The sequence below is a fragment of the Sminthopsis crassicaudata genome, chromosome 2 (assembly GCF_048593235.1).
Source record: "Sminthopsis crassicaudata isolate SCR6 chromosome 2, ASM4859323v1, whole genome shotgun sequence".
NCBI lineage: Eukaryota > Metazoa > Chordata > Mammalia > Dasyuromorphia > Dasyuridae > Sminthopsis > Sminthopsis crassicaudata.
This window is the reverse complement of record NC_133618.1, coordinates 610,494,332-610,520,884: the sequence shown is the minus strand read 5'-3', so window position 1 is coordinate 610,520,884 and position 26,553 is coordinate 610,494,332. Positions and strand designations below refer to the sequence as shown.

The 26,553-nt window shown below is 47.0% G+C and overlaps 2 protein-coding genes across 4 annotated transcripts in view; one reads left to right on the top strand and one right to left on the bottom strand.

The window, feature by feature from the left end:
* UBTD1 (ubiquitin domain containing 1) overlaps nt 1-2,690 on the bottom strand; it is a 56,394-nt gene extending 53,704 nt beyond the window's left edge. The window contains exon 1 of one of the 2 annotated variants that reach the window (XM_074295989.1): nt 2,448-2,690. Coding sequence is in view for 1 of the 2 variants with exons in the window: in XM_074295988.1 (XP_074152089.1) it covers nt 1,565-1,634 (70 nt within the window). In the remaining variant the exon portion in view is untranslated. Of the gene's footprint in view, nt 1-1,564; nt 2,025-2,447 lie in introns of those variants that run through there. The other variant, XM_074295988.1, reaches the window with a different exon arrangement.
* MMS19 (MMS19 homolog, cytosolic iron-sulfur assembly component) lies at nt 2,315-26,501 on the top strand. Of its 2 annotated transcripts, none has more exons than XM_074295977.1 (31): nt 2,315-2,583; nt 12,141-12,189; nt 13,672-13,732; nt 14,440-14,525; nt 14,723-14,797; nt 15,430-15,499; nt 15,912-16,040; nt 16,126-16,187; nt 17,236-17,322; nt 17,654-17,728; nt 18,104-18,181; nt 18,810-18,948; nt 19,147-19,301; nt 19,440-19,518; nt 19,735-19,860; nt 20,030-20,111; nt 20,632-20,729; nt 20,898-21,047; nt 21,535-21,687; nt 22,557-22,656; nt 22,862-22,964; nt 23,106-23,174; nt 23,383-23,509; nt 24,408-24,508; nt 24,648-24,704; nt 24,787-24,973; nt 25,150-25,232; nt 25,336-25,500; nt 25,586-25,645; nt 25,956-26,056; nt 26,144-26,501. In XM_074295977.1, exons 1-31 carry the CDS (start codon nt 2,396-2,398, stop codon nt 26,169-26,171), a joined length of 3,123 nt encoding a protein of 1,040 aa, XP_074152078.1. In that variant the 5' UTR covers nt 2,315-2,395; the 3' UTR covers nt 26,172-26,501. The 2 variants fall into 2 exon arrangements, with proteins under 2 accessions (XP_074152078.1, XP_074152079.1); XM_074295978.1 differs by having other exon boundaries at nt 2,465-2,583; nt 13,672-13,772.
* The last annotated feature ends 52 nt before the right edge of the window (nt 26,502-26,553 follow it).

Here is a 26,553-nt window from a genome sequence, read left to right as displayed (position 1 = left end):
TTACTTTCCCATTCAATCATCTAATAAGTTTAACAAACTCACTGACAAGGACACACGTTTGTCCAAGGAAAGTAGAGAGAGCTCCTGAGTTTAGTCAAAAGCAGTTGTTGGTTTGTGGAAGGGCATGGGACCGAAGAATAAGAGAAAGGGAAGCTAGTTCTCAAGACAAACTATCCATTTCAAGGATAAAGAAAGACCTTGGGGGAGGGGGAGTTGGGAGAACTGTCACAGGCCGAGCCTCAGATTTGTCACCGGAATGCCAAGTATTTACCATGATTTTAGCCTTCTGCCCGAAACCTATCTCCCACACGCATGCCCCTCTGCCCAGCTGCGGTGATCGTCCCTTCTGTGACCCTCCCACTAAGAACTCAGTGTGCAGCTCCGTCCGCCAGATAAATCACACTTGTGTGTCCGGGGTCTCACCCTCCATACCCTGACCGCACTCCCCTCCCCCCCGGGAAGTCTTCCAGGCCTCGCAGAGCGGCGGGATCTGCCCGAGTACATTAGTGTGAAGCACAGCAGCCGGCGGGATCGTGCCCTTTACCTCCCGAGCCTCCTTTTCTCCTCACACAAGATAAGGGCGCGAAGGGCGCTTTAAGGATGCCCGGCCTCAGACAGTGTCAACGGGAGGAAACCTAACACACACAAGAACTAAAGCTGAGCGCTGGACAAAAGTTCAGGACAGCTGTCTGAGAGCTCAGGGAAGGGGAAGATCCTTCTAACTGGAGAGGGGGAAGTCGGGGAAGGAGGCTGAAGGATGAGCAGGTGGAGGGTCGGGATGGAGGGGGCGGATCCGGGCCAGAGCCGCAGTGGGGGAGCCGGGGACCGCGGGCCTTGCCCCGCGACCACATTCAGCGGGCGGCCTGGGTCCGGGCGTCAATCAGGCTGTGAGACCCGAAGAGAACCCGGGGCTGGCGCTGAGCCCCTCAGGTGGCAGGTCCCTGGGGGGTGCCCATGCAGCGCCTGTGGCCTTGCCCGCGTTTGGGGAGAAAGTGGGGCCAGCGGGGTGAACAGAACGTGCAGGAGGGGAAGGCGCCGCTCACACCTCGGCGGGAGAGGGAAACTGCCCTCGGCCTCTCGCCGGCCTTCACCCCCCCTCCCGGGAGCCCCTCCGGGGTCAGAGCAGTCCCTCAGAGGCGCTGGGAGCCCGGGTTTCCCCTCGAGGACGCGCCGCGTTACCGGTCCGGTCATTTCCCGAGGGCTCAGAGTGCCGCGGCCCCGGCCCCGATCTCCCCCCCGGGCTCCACGAGGTCCCTCTCCCCGGCGGGATGGGCGCAGAGCCCCGGCAGCCGCTCCGCTCCGCCCCACCGCCGCCCTCGGAGCTCCGGCCCGCGGCCGTAGCCGGCATTTCCGCCCCCCTCCTCCCCTCCCTCGGCCACTTCCCAGTGGGACGGAGCTGGGCTCAGCCCCGCTCGGAGGAGCCCAGACCGGCCGCCGCCTCCTCCTCCCCTCCCCCCGGCCCCCCGGCGGCTCCGGGCGCGACTCGCCGCCCAACGCCCCCTCCCCCGTGCCCGGCCAGACCGGGACCGAGCCGGGCGGGGGCAGAGCGCGGCGGGGTCCTCACCTGCTCGCTTACGGGGGTGTCCCGGCGCAGCCGGCCTCTCTCGGCGCTGTCTCCCCACGCAGTTGCCCATGGCCGCGGCTCAGCCCGGCCCCATGCACCGGCGGCGGGGCTCACTGCTCCTCCGATGCCCCGAGGGGTCCCGGGCCACTCCGGACTCAACTGCTCCGGCCGTTCGGCATCGGTTGTTGCCCCCTCGCTCCCCAGGGCGCGCTCAGCCCCCGACGCCGGCTCGGCCACAAACTTTGCGGGAGAGCGGGCGAGAGGGCGGCTCCCACAGCGCTCAAGGGTCCGCCCCAGGTGGTCGGGCCAGGGGGGCTGGGGCCGGAACCGGCAGACAGAAGAGACCACCGAGAGAGCAGAAGGGGGGGGGGACACCGCGGCCGAGGCGACTCCGACCTAGCTCCTAGCTCCCATCGGAGTCCGGCCCCGGAGACTGTCACTCACCTGCCAAGCCCCGCCCCGGCCTGGCCCGGCCCGGCTCTGCCTCCGCCCCCCGACCCAGGTGAGCATGTGACCGTCGGCACCGCCCCCCGGCCCGGGCCCGGCTCTCTCATTGGGTTCCCCTGAGGGGGCGTCCCATACGGGCCCCACCCAGCCAGGTACCCGCTCCGCCGCCCGCTCTATCCCCGAAAGCCGGCTTCGTTAGTGGTCTAGAGCGGGGTGCCCTCCTGCCCACTCTAGGAAACAGCCGAATCCCCGGGGTGTTGACCCTTCCCCTTCGACACAGGGCCGTCCTCTCCCTCTCTGGGACAGTCCGGCCAGGAAGGGGGCTAACACGTGACCTGAGCAACCCTCCTTCTCCCGGTTCAACACGTGATTGGTCGGGGGCGCATGCGCGAGGCTGCCCCAGCGCTGCCGTGGGGCTGCCTCCTCCGTGTCTTACCCCTCTTCCCCCTCCCAATTTCCGATCATGGCCGCGGCCGCGGAGGAGGCGCTGGCCCCGGCGTGCGCCCTGGGAGGCCTCGTCCAGGACTTTGTGGTTGGGCACCAGGACGGCCCGGCGGCCGAGGTGGCGGCAGGTACATCTGCACTGCACGCTGCGGAAAGGGAGCGGCCGCCGCCGCCTCTGGGGCAGCGGGAGGGGATGGAGGCGGCAGTTGGGGCGGGCCCGGGGACGGAAGCCGACGAGGGTCGAGCGGTCCGGAGAGGAAAAGGGGCCGCGACGGAGCAGGGCAGGGGAGGAGGGGAAGGAGGAGGACTAGGCCCGGGAGAGCCGGCGTACGACGCGGCGTGGGCAAGCCTCAGCAGGGAGCCACGTGGGCTCGGAAAGCGGGCTTCGGCCTGGGGAGGGATGGGGAGGAAAGGTCGTGGGGGGCGCTTCCCGCGCGCAGCCCTCCGGCCCCCTTTCTCTCTTGGAGCCGCTCCTCGGGGACCTTTCCGCCCCCGCGGAACTTTGTTATCTGGTACTGAGCGAGCCTGGAACGGGGCTCCCGCCACAAGTTGGAGAGTCAGGCAGGCCCCCGACCCTCCGCCGAGCAGGGATCACCGCCCCTTTGGAGATGGGTGACTCTCCCGCCCCGTTTCCCGATGTCCTTCCGGGACCAGGCAGGTGCCTCGGGGAGGGGCTCTCGCCTGGGCCGGGCCGTGCCGAGTTAGCGGAGACCTGCAGTCACTGCTCGGCCGGGGTCCGGCCCTCGGCCCTTACGTTTGGGGGACCCCAGAAGGGCCTGCGCCCTGATTGTGACCCCTCAGGCTTGTGAATGATAAAAGGAGGTGTTTGGTGTTTCATGGACGAAGACAAACTTTTGAGAAGCAGTTGGAATAGGACCGGATAGTAAAGTTAGTGAAAGGCACATTGGGTTTGAATAGCGGTGCCGGTGTCACGTTTTAATTACTGAACCGTCCAGCGGGCGCGCGATGACGGTCAGCAGCCCCCGTCCCGTCGCGCTTGCTCTGCTCCGGGTGCCTCAGTCAGACTGAGCCTGTGGAAGGCTTCAGGCAGTCTCCCGGCACATCGGGCGCTTTTTCCAGAAGTCCCGGTCTCCAAGTCCGGCCGGCTCTGGAGGGAAGTGAGGCAGGTGCCTCCCTTAAGTCCAGTCCCTGGCGCGGCATGGCAGCTTCTAGAATGAAAGATAAACCCGGCTTTGTTGGCGACAAAGTTCCTTTCACACCATCAGTCCTGGGCGGCCCTTGCCTTTGGTAGTGCCTCAGAAAGCTCCTCTTGGGCAGTGGCCCTGTGGGAAGTGGTTGCACGGACTGACTGGTTCTGGTCTAGTATCCTGCGCTTGTCACTTTCTGGGACCCCCAGGACTTACCTGACCCCCTGAGTTTCAGTTCCCATTTATGTAAATTGGGAATAACGCTTCACAGTGAGTGCTCTGATGTTAGGCTGGGAAACCTGTGTACGGCAAGCTTTGATGCTTTTTTTTCTGTAGATGTAAGAATTATGAGACGGGGTTCCTGCATGAGGACATTATAAATAAACCAGTTAGACAGTAATACGAGAGTACAATAATTATCAGGGCTGCTAGGCTTCTAGTGGATACACTAACGGACCCCAAGTCAGCAAGACTCATCTCCCGGAGTCCAAATCTGTCTTTGGGCCCTTAGGATCTCTGTGACCCCGGCAAGTCGCTTAACCCTATTTACCTCAGTTTCTTCACTTGTAAGAAGGAAACCACAACCTCTCCTGTATCTGCCAAGAAAACCGAAAATGGCCTCATGTAGAGTCAGACACGACTCTACAAAACTAGAGGAGGAAAATCAATTTAGCGGGATGACTCCGCCTGGCAGCGGTAGGTGCTTGATAAATGGCCATTGGTTGTCTTGAGCCCCACCAGTAACGTGAGGGGGATTTAAGCGGTCCACGATGAATGAATGAAAAGCTCCCTCTCCTTGTGCCAGATGTTGTCTAAATGTTGGGAGATACAAATACCAGAGTTTTCATTGTTCCAGTCCTCTGGGAGCTTATCTCCTTATTTCAGAAACTAAATCCTGGGGGAGGTTTGAGCCGAGGACTTAGAGGCCATAGAGTGAGGACGGTAGTTTGACCCAAATCTAGTGTTGGTTTTGGAGGGGGTGAGTAGTTTAAGATAAAATTCTGTCAAGTCATGGATTGTGACCGAGGAGGCCTTAAATGGATTTAACTGAAAAGCTACCAATAAGCAAATTTACTGACTTTATCACCTAGTGATAAACTCAGCTTCTAGTGCCCTTCTCACTGAAATTACCTTTCATTTACCCTGAATGTGTCTTAAGTACCGGTTATCTACATGTTGTCTGTGCCCCCTGGAAAGCAAACTTTTGGAGGGCAAAAACTTAATAGGATGGATGTGAGAGGGATCCCTAGCACTAAACACATTACTTAGCACAAAGAAAAAAATGTAATAAAATGCTTGTTTAAAGCATTGACTGACTGAAGGAGAGACAGGTTTTAGCTTGGAAGGTACAGTGAATTATAAGAAGTGAACAAATTGGAAAGTGGAACTGGTTTGAAGCTTGGAGATAAAAGCTTAATTTTGGAGCTCTTTGATGTATGCTCTTTTTCCCCTGATAACTTTTGATTTGCTATCATTTTAGTTTTCATTAAGAAAACTGTTAACATGGTATTTCATCCTCTTCTCTGAGGGAACATAGTATTCCTGAAATGGGGAGGAAGGTGGAGGAATTGAATTAGCCAGTAATAAAAAATTAGCTTTGCCTTAAGTCTCAGAGATGTTTGTAGTTCCCTCAGTAGGAAAAGCAGTCTGGGAGCATGGGTGGGACCAAGTCAGAGTTGCCTGCTTTTGAATTCTAGAGAGGTTGCATTCAGTTCAGACAGGAGTCTGGTTGTGCATTCTACATTCGTGCTCATATAAACACTTTGATCCACCACCTCGGGGCCCACTCGGGATTGCTGTGCCCAACTTGAGAAGTGTGGTTAGTTTAGGGGATACTAGTAGGCAGGAATGGCCTATATTTAAAAAGACAATTGTACCTGTGTCGTGCATCCCAGTAGGTAACAATTTGTAGCTTCCTTCCTAACTTCGGGTGCCAGCTGTGTTCTGGCCAAATTCCCCTAAGTTTGGAAGGCCAGTAAGTCCACTCATAGCAGACTGTCTTCCAGCAGTATCTTTTCGGTTTAAGATCCCAAATGTTTCATTAACAAAAACTTCTACATATTTATTGACGAGGGTATTGTTTATATATAGATAGGGAGTGCTGAAACCTTGAGAGTGATAATGACAGTTCCAGTCACAAGTTCATTGTCAAGGTTGACTCTAACCCCAGGATTCTTGGCTTTCCTGACTTCTGTTTCTTCCTTTGTGAATATATAGAATTGGACTGAGTTATTGGAAGTTTAATCATTTTCCCTTGGAATATTAGGATTTTTAAATACTTAGTATATTTTAAAATATTTTCCAACTTGATTTATACACAACTTTTATTCTTACATGTGCTACTTTCTCCCCATTTTCTTTTCTCCTGAGTTATACAACTTTTTTCTTATTTGTAATATTGCTTTAATTGTTATTTGAGAGTATCAGAGCTGGTCAATTTACAAGCATTTATTATACACCTTGTATTGTACTGAGGCCTTGGATATAAACATAAACGAAATGAACAAGCTCTGCACTCATTGAGCTTATGTTCTTTTAAGGGTGTGTATATGAATCAGGTAAATCTTAGTAATAGGAAGTATACACTGGGATTCAGGAAGAGCATGCAAATATCATATTCTGAATACATATAGGCCATATTCAGTGGTGATAGCACATTAAGAAATGCTGCAAAACAGTTTTTATTCACAGAATCACAGATGCACTTGAATCCCATTGGGCAGGTTTTTTTGGAATTGGATGAGGATTTTCCAAAAGATAATAAAAATGGTATGCAGTGCTTTGAGGTTTGCAAAACATTTTATATTCATTATATCATTGATTTTCATAGTAACCTTTTGAGGCAGGTGCTATCAGTATTTGCTCTTTTTAAAAAATATATTGTTTTGTTTTGTTTTGAATTCCAAATTTTCTCTCTCCAGCTTCCCTGAGACAGGAAGCAATCTAGTATATATTATATATGTGTAATCATGCCAAACATTTCCATATTAGTCATCTTATGAAAATCAACACAGGCCCCTGAAAAAAACCCACCAAAAATTTTAAAGAATAATATGCTTTGATGTGTATTTAGACTCCATCTAGTCTCTGGATGTGGATAGCATTTTTCATCGAGTATTCTTTGGAATTATCTGGTATCATTATATTGTTGAGAAGAGTTAAGTCATTCACAATTAATCATTGTATTTTATTGTATATAATATTCTCCTGGTTCTGCTCATTTCACTTCAGTTCACATAAATCTTTCCTGGTTTTCCTGAAGTCATCATTCTCATCACTTACAGCACAATAGAATTTCATCAAAATCATATGCCACAGCCATTTTACAGATGATAGGTTTCTCCTCAATTTCCTATTTGTTGCCACCACAAAAAGACTTGCTATAAATACTTTTGAACAAGTAGGGCCTTTCCACACACCCCCTCTTTTTTTTCCATCTTTTTGGGTTACATATCTAGTAGTGGTATTGCTGGATCAAAGGGTATTCGTGGGTTTATATTCATTCATTGACTTATTTAGCAGGAAATTGAAGCAGAGGGATTTTAGGTGACTCACCAGTAGTCACAGAGTTGCCTAGTCAGAGAAGCAGTTGTCAGAAGCTAGGCTTTTTGTGACCTCAGGTCCACAGGAGCAGGTCAGGATTTTGGATGATTCAGAATCAGATCAGTGATGGCCATCTCTACAAATAAGTATTGGTCCCTTTCCTGTGAATGACTGTTAAAAGGAAGGGCTTTAATGGTTTCCTAGACTCTTCTATTGAATGAGATCTGGGACAAACTAGCTCTGGTTACCTTGTAGCTCCAATTTCTTTTAGGAGGTAAATTCCAGAAATAAACATTTTTCCCCACTTGTAGCTGAGGAGAGAAGCATATGCTTTGCTTATGACTTCATTAGTTTGTCAACCCATTAGCTATGCCAGTGCTCCTTCTGTAAGCTTACCCTTCTTCCACTTTGCATCCTGCTCACTTTTTCTTTTTGGTTAGCAGGGGCAGCAGCTGGCTCCTCCATATCCTGGCATAAGAAGGAATGTGAATTCCTGATGGCTGAATTGGTGCCAATCACAAGCCGTGAATCCCAACTAGGGAATCTCTTTTCTACTGCCTCATTTAACCGCCCCGTTCTTCAGCCAGAACAAGTCACATCTTAGCTCAGAAACTGAATTCTAATGCCTCTGAGAATGGAGGCCAGACAGACTCCTGTTTACAAGGCTCTATCCAAGAGAAACTGCTCCTTATTCTTTGGAAACTTTCTGTTTACCATCTGCCTCTATAAACTCTTTTCTCATCTTGCTTGACCATGCTGCTTAAAAATTGACTTGAATGCCTATAGAAAAGATGGATTTGGAATCCAAAAAGCTCTCTGGAACTAGGATATGCTCAATTTGGTCCTTTTCTTTGCCCATCTTCATTCTCTCTCTATATGCAATATACATATCCTTGTGAAAATGATCTTTTATACTTCTCACTGTAGTTGTTTTCCCCTTGACAATGTGAGTTCCTTGTATTATGCTGAGTTCCTAAATGAAGCTGCCTTCTTGAGAAGTGCTGCAGTAATGTCTCTTGGGGGAAAGAATATCAATAAAGTTAGTTATCTTAGAAGAAGAATGGCTTGTGATCTGTTTTGTAAGAAATCCACTTTTACTAAGCATTATTCGTTTGAACATGGCTAGGAGTTGAAAATGTTTTATTTTAAATAATTTACTTGGTATGCATGGTTTTAAAATTGACTACTCAAGATACCCATGTATCCTATCCCATAACCTTTTGTTATGATTGCAGATAATCTGGCAGCTTTTAAATGAATTCATTTCTGTATGAAAATCTTCTTGTGAAAAGTGTTATGTTATTAACTCTTTAGCAGAATCTCATACTCCTAATGGGGGAATAAATAATGCCATGTATAAAATTTGCATTCTAGTTTTCTCTTTGTACTAAGTTTCCTCTCTCTCTCTCTCTCTCTCTCTCTCTCTCTCTCTCTCTCTCTCTCTCTCTCTCTATATATATATATATATATATATATATATATATATATATATATATATATATATATATATATATATATATATATATATATATATGTATGTATGTATGTATGTATTAACACTGGCAACCTAAAATTGTAAATTCCCTGGTATAAAAAGTTTCATGTTTAATTTTCTAGTAATAAACATAAGGTTTAAGCTAATTTTCATTATCTGACCTGGTTTATTGACAAAGTAAATTTAAAATTGTGTTAAGACGAATTTTGTAGGAAATTTTTGGCAGAGAATTTCTACAGGTGATCTGAGCTGGAGAACAACTGTTATGAGATTGTACCCAAACCAAAAGTCTGCATCAGACCAAGGACATGCGTCTATAAATTTTATTTTGCTATTTACTTTTTCCCTTCTGCCTTTTATCTGTAAGATCCAAGAGGATTGCTACTTTGATATTGTCAGTCTTTTCCTTTTTTCTCTCACATTGTCTCCCTTTATAAGTCTGATAGTTAGAAAGCTTTAATAAAGTGTTTGTCTTATCAGTGATTCATTGAGGAGGCCATACCTGTCAAGAATCAAATGAGGAAACATGAGAAATGATTATTAGTAACCAATATCTTGGGGAGTTTCGGAGGTTCTCACCCTTTTTTTTTAAGTTCCTCATTTTTAAAAAGTTCCTTTTTCTTGAAGGACATTGCTAATAATGAGATTGCATTGATTCTTCTCCACCTTGGTCTGACCTGATCCAACCTTTTCTAGGAATTTAATAATCTAGAGTAAAGAAGCCTATTATGTTCTACTTAAAGCTTGGGTAGGAACAAATGCTTTTGTCTGGATGGCCCTAGGTGGGAATGGAGATAATTTCTCTGGGCCAGGGTCTCAACCCCATTAACCACCTGAGCTTTTGAAAGCTATATGTAAACTATGAGCCTATTGCCTTGACTGACTTTGGTCTGTGTGAGATGGCCATTGATCATTCTGGTCTTATTAATAATAATAAAATGGTTAAGTTACCCAGAGGAAAAAAAAAGTCTCTTGCAGAGATGAAACTTCAGACAATTAGAGGATCCAGTTTTTCCAGTTTAGGTGTTAGGGGAAATGATGGACATATTTTGAAGGAGGAATGTTAGCTTTCTCATGTATAATGGTCATAAATCAGGATAATCCATTATTATACTTCTTCCTAATTGTCTCTGTAATTTTCTTTAGCACAAAGCATGATCTATCATCCCAGTCTTTTCCTGGTTCACCACATCCCCTAAGTGAGTGGACCCTCCCCCTCTTTTTCCCCCATCCTCTCCCCTCTCCTTTCCCCCCTCTCTTCTCCCCTCCTCTCTCCCTCCCCCTCTGTCTTCTTTTCCCTTCTTTCTCCTCCCCCTCTCCCCTCCGTCTCTCTCCCCCCCCCTTTTTTTTTCCTGAGGCTGGGGTTAAGTGACTTGCCCAAGGTCACACAGCTAGGAAGTGTTAAGTGTCTGAGATCAGATTTGAACTCGGGTCCTCCTGAATTCAAGGCTGGTGCTCTATCCACTGCACCACCTAGCTGCCCCTCCCCCCCCCTCTTTTTCTCTCCCTCCCTCTCTGGCAGTCTCTTCAGCTTCCATAGACTTAAGTATCTTCTCATCTCCATGCAGATGACTCCTACATCTACATAGCTAGCTCCAGTCCTTTTCCAGTTATGGATCACTGCTTATCAGATGTTCAAACTGGATGTCCTAAAAACATTGCAGGTTCAGCATACTTAAAACCAAACTCATCCTGTTTTCTCCAGAATCTCTCCCTCTTTGGAACTTCTTCTGTCTTTTGAGGGCAGCCCCATCCTTCCAGTCTCCAGCCTCAGCACATGTGTCTATCCTGGGAAATCCTCTTTCTGTTTCTTTGTTTGCAGTATTTTTCACATATGCCCCCATCTTTTGGCTCCCAGAGCCCACTCCACTCTTTGGTTCTGGCCTGCTTGCTGTCCTCCTGCCTCCAGTCACTACCTTCCCACGTCTGCCTCTAGGATAAAAGGAAAATTTCCGGGCTTTCAGAGCTCTAATGTACTGTTATTAAGTCCATGGATCTTGCTGTTCTTATCCCCCTGTGCTCCAGCTCCTATTTCCTAGCTTTGCACTGGCCAGGACTCATGCTTAGAAGTCATTCCTCCCTACCTTCCTCCTTCAGATCCTCTACATATTAAAGGAACAAGCTACAGCCAAAAATACATATATTTCATTGATTCAGTCCTCTATATATTTGAGAAATGGGGCCTTTATCATAAATACTTGCTATAAAGATTATTTCCCAGCTTTCTGCTTTCCTTCTAATTTTGGTTGTATTGATTTTATTTTTACAAAAGCTTTTAATTTTAATAATATACTCAAAATTATTTTACATTTTATAATGTTCTTTATCTCATTTGGGTATGAATTCTTCCCTTCCTCAAAGAATTGACAAGTAGATTATTCCTTAATCTTCTAATTTGCTTATGAAGTCAACCTTTATGTCTAAATTGTGCACCCACTTTGACTTTTATCTTAATATATGATGTTGGTCTATACCTAGTTTGTGTCCTATTTTCAGTTTTCTTAGCAGTTTTTGTCATATAGTGAGTTCTTATCCCAAGACCTGGAATAATAAAAAAACAAAAGATGCATAATTTTTTTTTCTTTATTAAAGCTTTTTATTTTTCAAAACATATGCGCGGACAATTTTCAACATTAGCCCTTGCAAAACCCTGTGTTCCAATTTCCCTCTCCCTTCCCCCACGATCTCCCTTGGTGGCAAGTAGTCCAATACATGTTAAACATGGTAGAAATATGTTAAATCCAATATATGCATACATATTTATACAGTTATCATACCTCACAAGAAAAATCAAATCAACCAGTAAAAAAAAAAAGAGAGAAGCAAAATAAAATGCAAGCAAGCAACAACAAAAAGAGTGAGAATGCTATGTTGTGATCTACACTCAGTTCCCACAGGCCTCTCTCTCTGGGTGTAAGTGGCTCTCTTCATCACTGAACAATTGGAACTGGTTTGAATCATTTCATTGTTGAAGAAAGCCATGTCCATCAGAATTGATCATTGTATAATCTTGTTGCCATGTATAATGATCTCCTGGTTCTGTTTATTTTACACTTTCAAGTGCTCCTTAATGTATGCTGTGGAGAGTGAATGTTCTGCTTCATATGCTGACCTCTTTTTCCATTCTTTGTATATAGAAATGCTCATATTTTCTGGTCTTTGAACAATTGAACAAAAATTAACACTACAAAAAAAAAAATCAACTCTGACACGATCTACATGAAGTCTTTTCTGATACCTCCAACTTTTAATACCCTCCCTCCCCAAACTCTTTCTATTTATTTTGTATTGATTTTCCATATAACAAGATATGTACATATTGTCTTCTATGATCTCTTTGAGAGTTGCCAAGTTTCATATTTTTGTATTTATACCTACAATGCCTAGCACAGTGTCTGGTGCTTAATAAATGGTTATTGATTGATTCATTTGGGTAGAAGCATTGAGCAGAGTGACAGATTTTTTTTTTCCACATTTCTTTTTTTTTCCCTCCCTCTAGATGTGAAATCTGGTCGTTGTACTGTATTACAAGTGGTGGAAGCCCTTGGGTAAGTAAGACCTTATTCTGAGATGCTTATCTCCTCATCAACTTATTTTCCCAGATTTCTTGTTTTAAAGTTGTTCTTTCTTGCTGTAGAATTAGATGTTGTTGGTTTTTTCCCCATCTGTTCTGGAATACTTGTTCTAATTCAGCTCTTTCTGCATACCTTTCCTTCATACCAACCCTACGTATAGGACAGCCTCTCTTTTATAGGCCCATGTCATCAAGAAGAAATAAAGGCTGTGTTTTGTCAGGCCCTGTAAGCTATGGACCACTGGAGAGTGCAGGTAGCAGGAACATGGCAATTCGTTATCAAGTACAGAGTTTATTTTTAGATGGCTTCCACCCCCTGGATCCTGGAAGTGCCAGTCTTAGGTGTGGGGCTCTTGTGTATAGGCCTTAATGGCCATTTTTTATCCCATTCCTGGGCCTGAAACTAAAAATAAAGTTGGAGGAAGTAATCAAAGCAAACAGACAAATCCATACATACGGCTTTTTTTTTTCCTAGGGAAAGAGTCTCTAAGTAATGCTTAGTAATAAATCCTCTATGTATCAGACGTCATGGACCATATTTACTGACAGTTTGGTTCAGATGTTTTATTACAACTGAAATGGATGCAAGGGAGAGAGGAAAGATCCACAGTAGAACTCTTACAACCCCATAAGCCTTCGGCTTCTCCAGGTGTGCCTACTGTTGCTTTTGCATAAATACCTTCCAATTTGCTGTCTTCTTCCAGACAGTTTCCCATGGAATTATGTCAGGGGATCATTTTATTATCCTCTGATTCTAGTGCTAACTTAAATCTTTATTCTGACCATTTCACCATGCAACCAAACCCTGATGATAATTATTTTTCACTGGGACTTTAGCTTTTATTAGTCTTGCTTTTATTGCCTTTCTCACATAACTCAATTTCTGTTCTATAAGTCAGTCGCCATTCATTCCTCAAACCCTGTAGGTTGTTTCTGTGTCTTGGCAGAAGCTACTAAGAGAAAAGGAATCTCCAAGTAATACTTAAGAATTTGGCAACTGATCAGATTTTCATCAGTTCCCCAGAATGGGAAATTAATATTATGTTGTACATATCTGATAGCCCATGAAAAGGGCCAAGTAGGTGGACAATAATAGTAATGAATTATATTTTATATATATAAATTATTATAGCATTTTAACATTTATTTAGAAACTTAAGATTTGCAAAATCCTTCTGGGTACATTAGTGCCAAGCCAAGTATGTCTAGGAAAATCCATTGTATCAGCATCCCATTTGCCCCCTACAAAGGTGCCAGATCCCTCTAGAAATCTCGTTTTGTCTTGGTGCTTGGAGCCCCTCTGCACCCTGGAAAGGCTTCCTCTGATCCTATCTTCCCCTGTGTGTGACTAGGTTCTAGCCCCATACTCCCTACAACAAGATGCCTTCAAGGGCTCAAACAGACTGGTGTTCTGGGGAATGAATGGCCAGGCTCCCTCCTCCCTTCTTCTCTCCAGGTCCTGCCTGGAGAATCCAGAACCCCGGACTCGAGGTCGAGGGATCCAGCTTCTGTCCCAGGTGCTCCTTCAGTGTCATCCCTTGCTCCTAGAAAAGGAAGGTATTGCTCTCATGAATGTGGGCTTCTTCCTGGAGTGTTCAGGCAAGGCCATCCTCAGAGGAGCTAGGAGAGCCAGGTTATCCCAGGAGGGCATGATTGTGACCTTCAGTCTCCATTCATCTGTCTGGAGTACACTTGGCAGCATATCTAACTTGAGATGCTGACATACGGAGTCCAGTTGTGGCTGCTGTTGTGACTGCAGCCTTGGGAGAGGAGGGCTCCCTCTGTACAGTGAGAGAGGTGGAAAATGATTTCTAAGTCTCTTTCCAGGTATTACCATTATCACATTGCCAGTCACTTCCATGTTTCAAGTGCTTTCTCTGTGAAACGGGAAGAATACTGTTTTGCCATTATTATCTCTGTAGGATAGAAAGATAGAATAAAGAAGTGTCTGAGGCTTTAAGATCCTTAGAAGGAAAAATAATCTCCACAGTTTTGCTCTCCAGGAAAGAACCTTTTGAGTTTCGTCTCCAAATGGGGGAATAAGGGAATTGACTTTGGCTTTCCTCTTGAGGAAGTCATAATAATGGGGCAGTAGGAGGGAAAACGTTTCTTGGTGCAGAATAATACAGCAAGGTTACATTAGTGACTGTCCTGTAGAAAGGGGGGTGGGAGAGCCTGTGCCCCGAGAGCAGGTGCCCACTGATGCTGACTCTGCTTTGTACAGTGGTACACCTGACCCTCTTCTATGAGAATCAGCTCAAGGACCATCACCTGGTGATCCCATCTGTGCTGCAAGGTCTGCGAGCACTGGTGAGTGCCCCTCAGGAGAGCAGGAGGACTCCTCAGAATATAACCCCAGAGAGAGAGGCCCGGGGAATTTGGGCTAAGAGGCTGTCTGAGGTCAGGGCCCGTGGGAGGCTGATTCTCTCACCTTTCCTTTGTTAATGAGGCCTAGTCCAGGGCTTGAGGGCATCTGAGGAGAACAAGTATGTGCTCCCTTCTTCTAGAGTATGAGTGATGTGCTCCCTCCAGGCCTGGCTGTCTCTGTGCTCAAAGCCATCTTTCAGGAAGTGCATGTACAGGTGAGTGCCAAGCACTGGCTGCTCTTCTCTCCCCTGTCACCCCCAGGGGCCTACAAGGAGCTAAGATTAAGCCAAGAGATCCAGTGGCCAAAAGCTCCTAGCAACCTCTTGTGGCCCAAACCATGCCAGAGCTCCCAGGGCAGCCTGCTGGCACAGTGGCAGAGAGTACCTGGCCTTGGAAAACCCAAGTCAGATCCAGCCTCTGGGCAAGTTATTGGCCAGTGTCAGTTTCTTCACAGAGGGTGATGATGATAATAGCACGATATAAAATGCTTTGCAAACCGTTAAATACTGTGTAAATGGTACCTATTTTTAAACTTAGTTTTTAGTTCTAGAATCAGTGGACGTGGGTGTTTCATGCTTATGTGCAAGCATATGTGTGCCCAGGTGTTCTATCTAGTGGACTATTCTTAGCCTGTTGATGCTGTGCCTAAAGAGCAGGTTGGGGCAGAGTGGAGGGGGGGGTATGGCTGTTCTGTTGCTGGAGCTCATAGCGAGCTCCCCTCACTGAGACTGATGAGGGACTGGCCTGGCCACTGCCTGGAAGCCCTGGGGGTGGAGGAGGGCTGTGCTGACTGACCACTAACTCACTTTCCTGTTCACCATCCACTTGCCCACCTCCCCACCCCCAGTCTCTGACACAGATGGATCGACACACAGTCTACAGCATCATTACCAATTTCATGCGCACCCGAGAAGAAGGTGAGAGGCTGCACTCCCTGGGAAGGCAGGGAGGCAGCCACCGTGTCTCACATTCTCCTTTGCTCACTGCCACAGTTTCCCTAACCCTGCCCACTCTCATAAGGCTAAACCAGAGGATGGAATATGCACAAATAGGCAGTGTGGAAGTCAGAGTCAAGGCAGGGAAGATTGGGCTCTCTTGGGGGACAGAGAGGGTCTCTGGAAGCCACTTTGCAACAAGTAGAAAGGAGGGTTTATTTGTGTTTACATCTTCAAAAGTCCACTTGTTTAGCCCTGGGTATTTTACTTTGAGATAGAAAAATAAAAGATGCACTCTGGGAGATAAAGATAACAAAAATGGATATACAACAGAAGAAAGCCGGCCATCCTGTTTCATAAGCAACAATGTTGGCTTTGTTCATGTCTTCCACAGAACTGAAGGGCCTGGGAGCTGATTTTACCTTTGGCTTCATCCAGGTAATGGATGGGGAGAAAGATCCTCGAAATCTTCTGGTGGCCTTCCGAATTGTCTATGACCTCATCTCAAAGGATTATAGCTTAGGTAAGGTCTTCAATTGTTACTGCAGTTTATGACCAAAGAATGAAGAAGATTGTAAACCAGATTAATTTTGTGTTCATCTCCTTAGGGCCTTTTGTAGAGGAACTGTTTGAGGTGACATCCTGTTACTTTCCTGTTGATTTTACTCCAGTGAGTATGTGGGAACATTTGAGAGTGAAAGAAATTTTTATTCAATAAGTGTTTATTAAAAATTTACTGTTTAACATTGTGCTTAGTGCTATAGGGGGAGAACTGTGGGGAGATAAAGTGAGTGTGAAATGGTTGGGATGTAAGTGGGTATTGAGGGGTGCTTTGATCTCCATAACAGCACTTGGAGCTCTTATTTTGAAAGTCGATTCTCTCCATCCCCCTTTTTAAAATCCTATTTCATTAAATAAGGGGGGGAAAACAAAAAAGAAAGAAAATGGAAGTTTAAAACAAACAAACAAACATTGTCATGTGCCCAGAACATCATCAGGGAGGATTCAAAATTCAAAATATATAATGCATTTCCTTTTCAAGAAAGGCTATTTAATAGTAGAGTGAGTTCTTTTTTTTTTTTTTTTTTTTCCCTCCTTTCTTGTAGATTGGTCTTTTGTTCTCTGCTGCACACTTTTTTAAACTTTATTCTTTTTTTCCTCTTTCACTCTCTCCCCCCCATTCCCCTAGCAGGCTATAGTTAAGCACAAATATATGTAGAGCTACATAAATACATATTTACATATATATATACTCATATACCTCTCTCTCTCTCTCTATATATATATATATGTGTATATATATATATATATACACACACACACACCCCCATATGTAAACATGTATCTAAAACAATATTAATATGGCTGATATATAATGTAGATGTTATGGGGGGGTTTTTGTTTGTTTATTTGTTTGTTTGTTTTTTGCTGAGGCAATTGGAGTTAAGTAACTTGCCTGGGGTCACACAGCTAGGAGTCTTAAGTGTCTGAGTCCAGATTTGAATTTCAAGGCTAGTGCTCTATCCACTGTGCCATTGAGCTTCCCCTGAAAATCTATTCTTTAAAAAAAATTAATAAGTCCCAATAGGTCTGGATAAGGTGGGAGCTAATAATCCGGAAGATACCATGGTAAGTCCTAGGTTTCAGCAAGGTAGGCAATTGAGAGTTTGGCTGAGAGGAGGAGCCATACAAACTTAACACTTTTCTAACTTCTCTAGCCACCTAATGACCCCCATGGCATCCAGAGAGAAGATCTCATCCTGAGTCTCCGGGCAGTTCTGGCTTCCACACCTCGATTTGCTGAGGTGAGTTGAGCCAAAGTAGGGCCTCATGGGAGCTACTATTTGGCGCTGATTGGCTCATTTTTTAAAGTTGAAAAATGATTACAAATTGTAAAGGACATTTCTTCTGGAATTTTCAAAAAACCAACTCTCTGGGAGTTTTTCTGGGCATACTGTGACCCATTGTTATCCCAGGTGATAGAAATCAGACTGTTCTTTATCTGGGAACGGTGCTATGACACAGTAGGATGGTAACCAACGACTATGACCCTTTGCGAATGGAGTCTTTCAGCATCATAGGACATGTGTCTGTAGTACTGTGCATCACCTAGGACTCCTTCTCCTTCTCCTACAGTTCCTGCTGCCTCTGCTGCTCGAAAAGGTAGACTCTGAGATGCTCAGCGCCAAGCTGGACTCCTTGCAGACGCTGGTGAGGGAATGCGACTGTGGGCATCTTCCTGCCCTTTGGAAGTCAGGAGGGAGGGTATAAAAGGGTAGGGACAGCACTCTGTCTTCCGTGAAGATAGGGGGACCCGAGAAGGTAGGGCAATATTTCAGGGGGTTTTAGGAGGGATTGTCTTTTTTTGTGCCTTACTTAATGGGAGTGATCAGTCACAGATCTGACCTAGTGCCAGGCTTGGTAAGGGATGAAGAAAAGAGGATGGGTCCTGGGGTGCTTCTCCATGTTTTGGGCCCTTTAGTAGGTGGGCTGTTAATTTACAGGGTAGAAGGCTCTAGATTTTCTTGTTAAGGGCTCAGAACTGAGTATTGCACGTGGTTTATCTCTCATACCTGTTCCCTGCAGAATGCCTGCTGTGCTGTGTATGGGCAGAAGGAGCTGAAAGACTTCTTGCCCAGTCTGTGGGCCTCCATCCGTAGAGAGGTGACTTCTTCAGAGAAGGGGAGGGGAGGCCTCTGCTAACCAGCAGGGTCACAGCAACCAATGATGGGTGTGTGGTGAGGGCTAGGGGCCGTGGGCCAGCCCTGGCCTGGATCAGAGGGAGAGCCACAAGGAAATTCTGGGTCTGAAGGGAACTGTGGCTCCAGACTAATACTTCCCAGACACTTTCAGGGCCAGGCTGAAGGAGCAGAGCTGGGCTTTCCAAGCAGCCACAGCTCCAGGTCTTTTCAATCAGACTTTTGTACCCATTGGACCGGACAGCAAAAGTATTACTGAATTTGGAGTTAGGGACTCGAGTTCCAACCTGGCTCTCCCACAAGCTGTGTGACCATGGGCACATTCCTTCACCTTTCTTATCTGGAAGATGAGGGAGATGACTTCTTTAGGCCCAGAACCTGGGTAGCATTTGCACATACTTCAGTACCAGGACATGTACACCATATTGACTTGAAAGAGATGTTTGGTGGAGATTCCTCAGTGGAGTTCATTTGGAGTAGGTTTCCATTTGTGTTGCTCAAAGGTTCCCAAGTATTTCCAGAAGAAAACAGGTTGGATGGGGTGTAGGAGGTTCAGAATGCTCTTAGCATCTGGGGGATCCCTTCCCTTACAGGTCTTCCAAACATCCAGTGAGCGGGTGGAGGCTGAAGGCCTGGCAGCCCTGCACTCCCTGTCTGCGTGTTTGTCTAGATCTGTGTTGGAGGCCGATGCGGAGGACCTTCTAGACTCCTTTCTCGGCAGCATCCTGGAGGGTAACTGGGCTTGGGTTAAAAGTGAGGTCTGCTGTAACAGGGACAGTGGGCCTGAGGCCTTTCCACACTGGTGGCTGGAAACTGCCATGGGAAAAGCTGTCAGCTCGTGCCCACTGAAGCCGATGTCATTCTGCAGTGCTAAAGGCTGGGGGGAGCAGGGGCAGCCCCTCTAACCCCCGGGATGTGCTGTCTCTGCAGACTGCAGGCACCACCTTTGTGAACCTGACATGAAGCTGGTGTGGCCTAGTGCCAAACTGTTGCAGGCAGCTGCAGGGGCATCCGCTCGAGCCTGTGACCGCGTCACCAGCACCGTGATACCCTTGCTTCTGGAACAGTTCAATCGGCACAGCCAGGTAAGAGGAAGGAGATAGGAAACCTCGTGGGGAGATGGGGGCTAGGGACCCTTGGCTCTCCCAGCCTCTGCATAGCAGCTAGTTTAATTAAAGACCTTTTGGGTCCTTTTGACTTCAGTTTCCTTTCATACTTTGTAGAGCAGCCAGAGACGGACAATACTAGAGATGCTTCTGGGTTTCTTAAAACTACAGCAAAAGTGGGGAAATGAGGACAAAGGTGAGCTCACTCCTTGCCCTGTGTATTGGGCAGGGGGCTAACTGTGGGGGGAAATGTTTGTATTCCATTGAGTTTCCTGAATTTCCAGTCATTTGTCCCCATAGCCATAGTAATGATGTGTTATAACTAAAATTGTGCCATCCAAGCCCAGTAGCTTCTGCCTCAGTTGGTTTTTATGTCAAACTCTTAACTTAGTCTTTGGTTTTCTCTCCACAGATGAAATACCCCTGAGTGGCTTCAAGACCCCGCTATGTTCACTGGTCTCCTTGGCCCTGGCAGACCCTAGTACACAACTCCAGCTGGTTGGCATCCGTGCCCTCACAGTCTTGGGTGCCCAGCCAGGTACATCTCAAGGGAATGAGGAAAGATTGTAGGGGGTTATACCTTCTTCCCCCAGAGGTTCCTGCAAAGAGCAGGCTTCCCTCAGCCCCGGCTGTAGCTCTAGTTAACTCCAGATTTTTGTTAGTTTCCTTTGAAGGAGTAAAAAGGGGGTGTCCCCTTCTGCTTGCAGGGCTTCTGTCTACCCAGGACCTGGAACTGGCAATTGATCATCTCTACAGGCTGAGCTTCCTGGAGGAGGAGTCCCAGAGTTGGTAAGAGGTGGGCTCTAGGGCCAGGCTTGGTAGGAAGTGCTCCCACTGCTGAGCCTCAGAGAGTCCTCACCCAGAACCCTTCATGCTTCTCACTGGCTCTTTATCCTTAAAGTCAAAAGCCAAAGGTTGGCTTCTGGCTACAGAAATCTTCCCCAACTTGTAGGTATGGGATTTCTGAGCTCTAAGTCAGAGACCATCTAGTCCAGTCCCAGCAGACAGTTTATACTGTCCACATGTGGGTTCCCTCCATCCATTGAAGTTGATAGCCTGTAAGGGAGGCAGACCACGTGCTCCCTTGGGATTGCAGCTGAATGGACTCTGGTTTGGAGGTTGCAATTTGTGCCAGGAAGGGATTAAACATGGGGTCTGCCAGCCCCCTACTTCATTATCTGGGTTCCTAGTTCCTGCCCAGTGATCATTCCCAAAGGGGACGAGGTGCCCTCTTGCTGGCCTGGCAGGAGAGGGGTTGCCTCTTATTGCCAAGTCTTAGCTGATATTCCTCCTTCTGTGCTCCTGGCAGTTTGGCAGCTATGGAAGCATCAGGGACGCTGGCCACGCTCTATCCCACAGTCTTCATTAGCCACGTGGTGCCCCGGCTAGCAGAGGAGCTTCATACAGGTGTGTGGTTCCCAGGCCCCGTGACTGGGCAGGAAGACATGAGGAGGGGGGGAGTCTTGGGGACCAACAGGAGAGAGTCCTATCTTTCTCCTCCTGTCCCCGCCCTGCACCGTGCCCCGGGTCTCCATTTAGGCAATGAAACCTTGTCTCATATGTTGCTCTTTCCAGGGAACACAGAGTTGGCCAGTGGAGAGGGACCTTCATACCAAGCAAGACGCTTGCGCTGTCTACAGGCCCTGTCGGCTGTGTCTACACATGCCAGTATTGTCAGGGAGACCCTTCCTGTGTTGTTGCAGTACCTCCGTCATGTGCACAGAGGTAACTGAAGGAGCCGTGGAGGCAGTTGGGGGGAGGGGTGGTAATGTCAGCCTCACCATCACCATCTCTTGTGAGCTTTGGCCTGGTGCTCAGTTTCTGGCTGTTATACATACTCTAGGGAATATCCAGGTCAGTAATGATGGCTGGATGAGAAAGAAGAGATAAGAAACCCTTTAAACCATAGCTGGTCAACCTATGAGTTGCAACTCCATATGGGGTCATATAACTGAATGTGTTGTGAAACTATGATTTATTAGCAGTGAATGTCGTGGTTTGTATGCCCATTTTATATACCTATGTACCTGGGTCACATACAGATTGCCCAGGTGAAAAGCACTTGCAAGTAGGAAAGCCCTGCTTTAAGTTATTTTTACAGTAGCAAGAACATAAATGATTGATACATTGAAAACGTTTGTGGTTTTCCCTACTACAGGAGGAGACTGTCAAAAAAATCTTAGCAAAGAATCTGCTTTCTCTTTTTTCACAGGGAAAAATGCCAACTCCAGCGAGGTTATTGCAGTATGCCGAAGTCTCCACCTGGTGGCGGGGCAGTGCCAGCAGGAGCCTGAGAATTGCTGGTACTTCCATCAGACAGCTGTCCCTTGCCTACTTGCCTTGGCTGTTCAGGCATCCATGCCAGGTAAATCCTCTTCACTTCTCTGTGGGACTTTTTCTCCTTCTTTGGCCTGTAATTTGGTCTGGTATTGTCTCTTCCCTCCTTCCCTCTCCCCCCCAGGACACCCAGTCATGTAGACCAGGGCTCTGCATCCTATTCCATAGCAGCATCCAGATCTTAAGCTAGAAGGGACCTGCAAGGTCATCTAGCCCAACTTCCCCCCAACCAGAGGGTTCAGGTACTTTGCCCTGGAGCACCCAGAGCTGGACCAAGTTAGCTAGCATCCTGGGATTCTAGAGTTAGCAGCTTTCTTTTGGTTCACTCTAAACTCCAGGGGTGACTAATGCCATCAGCATGCAAAAGGCTGCACTGAGTTTTCCTTTAGCAGTATTTCTTCGTGTTTCTGTTTATTTAAAGGAATAAGGTACTGCTGGCAACACTTCCAGGAGGACCCAAGTCAGATTAATGTAGTTGGGAAATATTAAATGATAAAGTGAATGCTCCTACAATAGGCTGTAAAAATAACACTGCTCTGTGGTCTGCTCAAGGCCTGGCCGCATTTCTAGTTTGCCCCAGTGAGTCTCATCAATAATTTGTGGCTTGTGACCATTAATAACCTTTTACTAAGCTAGTAATCTGTAAACTGAGGAGATGGGACCAGATCATCCTAGAGGCTCTTTCTAAGCCTGGAGACATGTTCGTAATCATGGCCATCTTTTCTTTATCTTTACTTCAAAGGCTGCATATAAAACTAGACAGAAACTGATCCAATAATTGGGCTTAATTTAGTCTTTTACTTCTGGTTGCCAGGATCATAGTCTTGGGTGAGCGTGGAAGAGGGAGGAAGTTGGCCAGTGTGGCTGGTGCTTTCTAACACAGTGCTGTTCTTGCAGAGAAAGACCTCCCCAATCCTGGGAAGCTGCTGTTGGAGGAGGAGGTCTTGGCCGCCATGGTCTCTGTCATCAGCACAGCCAGTACCCACCTAAGTCCTGAGTGAGTTTGAGAAGTATTTTCCCCTATGGAATTGGGCTTTAGCTATTACATATCACTCGGGGAGAAAACACATTGCCTTTTCACCTTGCCTTCCATCCATACCTGAATCTACAGGCCAATCATCTGGGGAGGTGTTTCGGGGAGATCTCCAGGATTTCCTGACTGGGTAAAGGTAGTGCTAGTGAGCCATCCCTTCTGTCTCCAGGCTAGCTGCTCAAAGTGTGGCCCGTATTGTGCCTTTGTTCCTGGATGGCGACGTATCCTTTCTCTCTGAAAACAGCTTCCCCAGCAAATTCCTCCCATTCCAGGTAATAGACTACTAGGATGTGGAACAGGACTCAGGCTGTGGTGTGTGGTTCCTGAGCTAATCTAGGAAGGGTGAAGGGAATTCAACATTGGGAATACATGGTGCTTTGCAATGTGATGATGATGCCTTTCTCTTCTTCCAGAATAGCTCCTCAGAACAGAAGCGGCTGGTTGCACTTCTTATGGCCTTTGTTTGTTCTCTGCCCAGGAATGTAAGTCATTGGGATCTTGGGGGCACAGGCCTTAGCCTCACCCGGGCAAGTGGAGCTCAGAGTGACCCCAGGGTTGAAATGTTGCTATAGTTAAAGCTGCTCCAGACTCCTCCTGTTCCCTGACCTTCAAAAGTGCTGCCTGCCCACACTGCTGTTCCTTGCTAAGTCTTGCCTCCTGGGCCTATGCCATGATCTGGATTCTCTGCAGGTGGAGATCCCTCAGCTGGACAGACTTATGCAGGAGCTGCTAACTCTGAGCTGCCACCATGACAGGCTCTTCTCCTGCACTGCTGCTGCCAAGTGTTTTGCAGGGCTACTCAATAAACACCCAGCAGGTATTGGGGGCCAGGCTGGGGTCACAGGGGCAAGGAGAAGATACCTCCCTGAAACAGATACAAATGCAATCATTGGTTTAGTCTTCAGTCTCTTTAAAGAGACTGTTTCCAGTTGTTTGTAAGAGAGGGATTTTTTAGCTTTTCTTTTTAAAATCATGGACAGGGTGTTAGAACATTTGCACTCTAAAAATAAAAAATAAAAATATTCTATTTTTAAGTGAAAAAGAAACAAGTAAATTGAAATAAGGTGTGATTTTCCCCCATCCAAGGTCACATAGTCTGGGTATACATACTGCCCATTCCTACCTTTAAAAAAAACACTGTCCACAGACCCTTTGTGGACTCCAGATTAAGAAGGAATCCAGGCCAAACCAGTTCCAGTTGTTCAGTGATGAAGAGAGCCATCTACACCCAGAGAGAAAACTGTGGGAACTGAGTGCGGCCCAAAACATAGCATTCTCACTCTTTTATTTGCCTGCATTTTGTTTCCTTTCCCAGTTTTTTTTTTTCCCTTCTTGATCCGATTTTTCTTGTGCAGCAAGATAACTGTATAAATATACATATATTGGATTTAACATATATTTTAACATTTAACATAAATTGTACTACCTGCTATCTAGGGAAGAGGAGGGGAAAATTTGGAACACAAGGTTTTGTAAGGGTCAGTGTTGAATTACCCATGCATATGTTTGGTAAATAAAAAACATTTTTATAGAAAAAAAAGTGATCCAGTCAGGGATCCCCTGGGCTTTCCTGGGGCCTCAGTGCTCCAGTTGTGGGCAGCATGATTGGGGGAAGGGGGGGGTTACATTAAAAAATCCCCCTGCCTGTTTGGGTTGGGGGAGGGAGATAAGAAACTAAATGGCCACACACTTCAGCATTTCCCCCTCCTTTCTAGGGCAGCAGCTAGATGAGTTCCTACAGAAAGCGATGGAAAAAGTGGAGGCTGGCCTGAGCCCGGGGCCCTGTCGGAGTCAGGCTTTCACACTGCTCCTCTGGGTAAGGGAAGAGAGTGACCTGGGGTGGAGAGCAAGGCCCTACTTGGACTGACACACATACTCTGAAGCAGGGCTTTCTGCAAGGCCGCAGCTGGGTCCATGGGTTGTCATTAATCACCCTGAGTCTCTCTGATTGACAGGTGACAAAGGCTTTAGTGCTCAGATACCACCCTCTCAGCTCCCGCCTCACAGAGCAGGTAAGTTTCAAGGGAATAAAGCCCCGAATTCTATTACCATCTTTCTTTGTGAGTCTTGACTTGGATGCTTTGGTTTCTCTAGCTAATGGGCCTTTTGAGTGATGCAGAATTGGGCCCTGCTGCAGCTGATGGCTTCTCCCTGCTGATGGCTGATTGCCCAGATGTGCTGCACCGAGCTGGCCATGCTGAAATACGCATCATGTTCCGCCAGCGCTTCTTCACAGACAGTGTGCCCGCTCTGGTCCAGGGTTTCCACGCTGCTCCTCAGAGTGAGTCTTGTTCCCTTTTGCTGGCCAGGTACTGTTACATCTGGACCCTTGCCCTGCGTTGCTTTTTTTTGTTCTGGGTGATTCCCTGGTTTGTGTCTCTTGGAATACATTAGGGATTAGAGTCAGGCCTCACCTTAGGTCCCGACAGCTCCCATGTTCTCTTCCTTTTCTTGTAGACGTGAAACCAAACTACTTGAAGGGTTTGTCTCACGTACTCAACAGCCTACCGAAACCCGTGCTCCTGCCAGAGTTACCCACGGTGAGTCCTCTAGCCTTAATAAAATAGAGGGCAAAAAAGGGATACGAGGTAGTTCTATAACAGCTGGCTGGGTCCCTTCTGATCTGTTCCTATTGTCTTTTAGTTACTTTCCTTGTTGCTCGAGGCTTTATCCTGCACAGACTGCGTGGTACAGCTCTCCACCCTCAGCTGCCTTCAGCCTCTTCTGCTAGATGCCCCACAAGTCATGAGTCTTCACATTGACACCCTCGTCACCAAGTTCTTAAACCTCAGTTGTAGCCCTTCCATGGTGAGTACTTATGTCCCCAGTAGTTTTTCTAGCTGAGAGCTCTCTCCCTACTTTATCATTCCACATATCTTTGTGTTTGTTCCAGGCTGTTCGGATTGCTGCATTACAGTGCATACATGCACTCACCAGGCTGCCAACTCCTGTGGTATGTAAGGACCTATGATACCCATTTTAAAGGGGATGATCAACAGTCAACATAAGTCACTGGTGATTAGGGAACATGGAACCCATACCATATTCCTGAGCCCCATATTTGACAAGACAGTTTAAAAAAAAAAAAAAAAAAAGATAAAAATCTCTCTGGGCAGTTCAGGGACCCCTAAAAAAATAGGATTTACCTCACCTTCCTAGAAAATCCATTCTGCAGCCCCAACAAGTGAAAAAATAGAGAATTTCTTCTTTATCCAAATCCTAAGAGGCTAGGCCCCAGGTGACAGGCATCTGTCCTTCCACAGCTCCTGCCCTACAAAATGCAAGTGATCCGGGCCTTGGCCAAGCCACTGGATGACAAGAAGAGGCTGGTCCGCAGAGAAGCAGTGACTGCTAGAGGAGCATGGTGAGTGTCTGGGGAGTGAGAGACTGGGCAGGAGTTAGCTTTCCATGCTAACGTATCAACCCCATCCCCTGTTCTCACACCCCACAGGTTCCTCCTGGGGAGTCCAGGCAGCTGAGGCCTCAGCCTTGTGCCTGACCTATCGAGGAGTCTTCCTGCCGAATGGGCCCTGTCCAAGGAGGGGAGACCACTGTCCTCCCCACTGTGGGCTCAGTTCTGTGCTGCATGGCTGGGCAAGGAATGCTATATTCCTCATTGCTCATGGATATTGTGAAGTGACACTGGGGCCATGGAAGTGTGCTGGCTACAGAGGGAAGAGGGCCAAGTTGTGTAAGGGTAAAGGAGCTACCCTCCTGAGGAATGATTGTGAGTGATTGGCCCTAAGGGCTACAGAGAATTTGTATGTATGTTGTGTGTACGGTTAGAGAATAAAGACATCTTTTGGTTATATGGCCAGTGCAGAAAACCTACCCGCTTTCAGCCCAGGAGCTACAAAGTTT

What these genes read in the sequence shown, in the direction of transcription:
- MMS19 (XM_074295977.1), top strand. Translation starts at nt 2,396, where the DNA reads ATGCGCGAGGCTGCCCCAGCGCTGCCGTGGGGCTGCCTCCTCCGTGTC. An exon ending in CTTTCACACTGCTCCTCTGG is followed by an intron (nt 24,509 to 24,647) that starts GTAAGGGAAGAG and finishes TCTGATTGACAG; the next exon opens with GTGACAAAGGCTTTAGTGCT. An exon ending in GTGACTGCTAGAGGAGCATG is followed by an intron (nt 26,057 to 26,143) that starts GTGAGTGTCTGG and finishes CACACCCCACAG; the next exon opens with GTTCCTCCTGGGGAGTCCAG.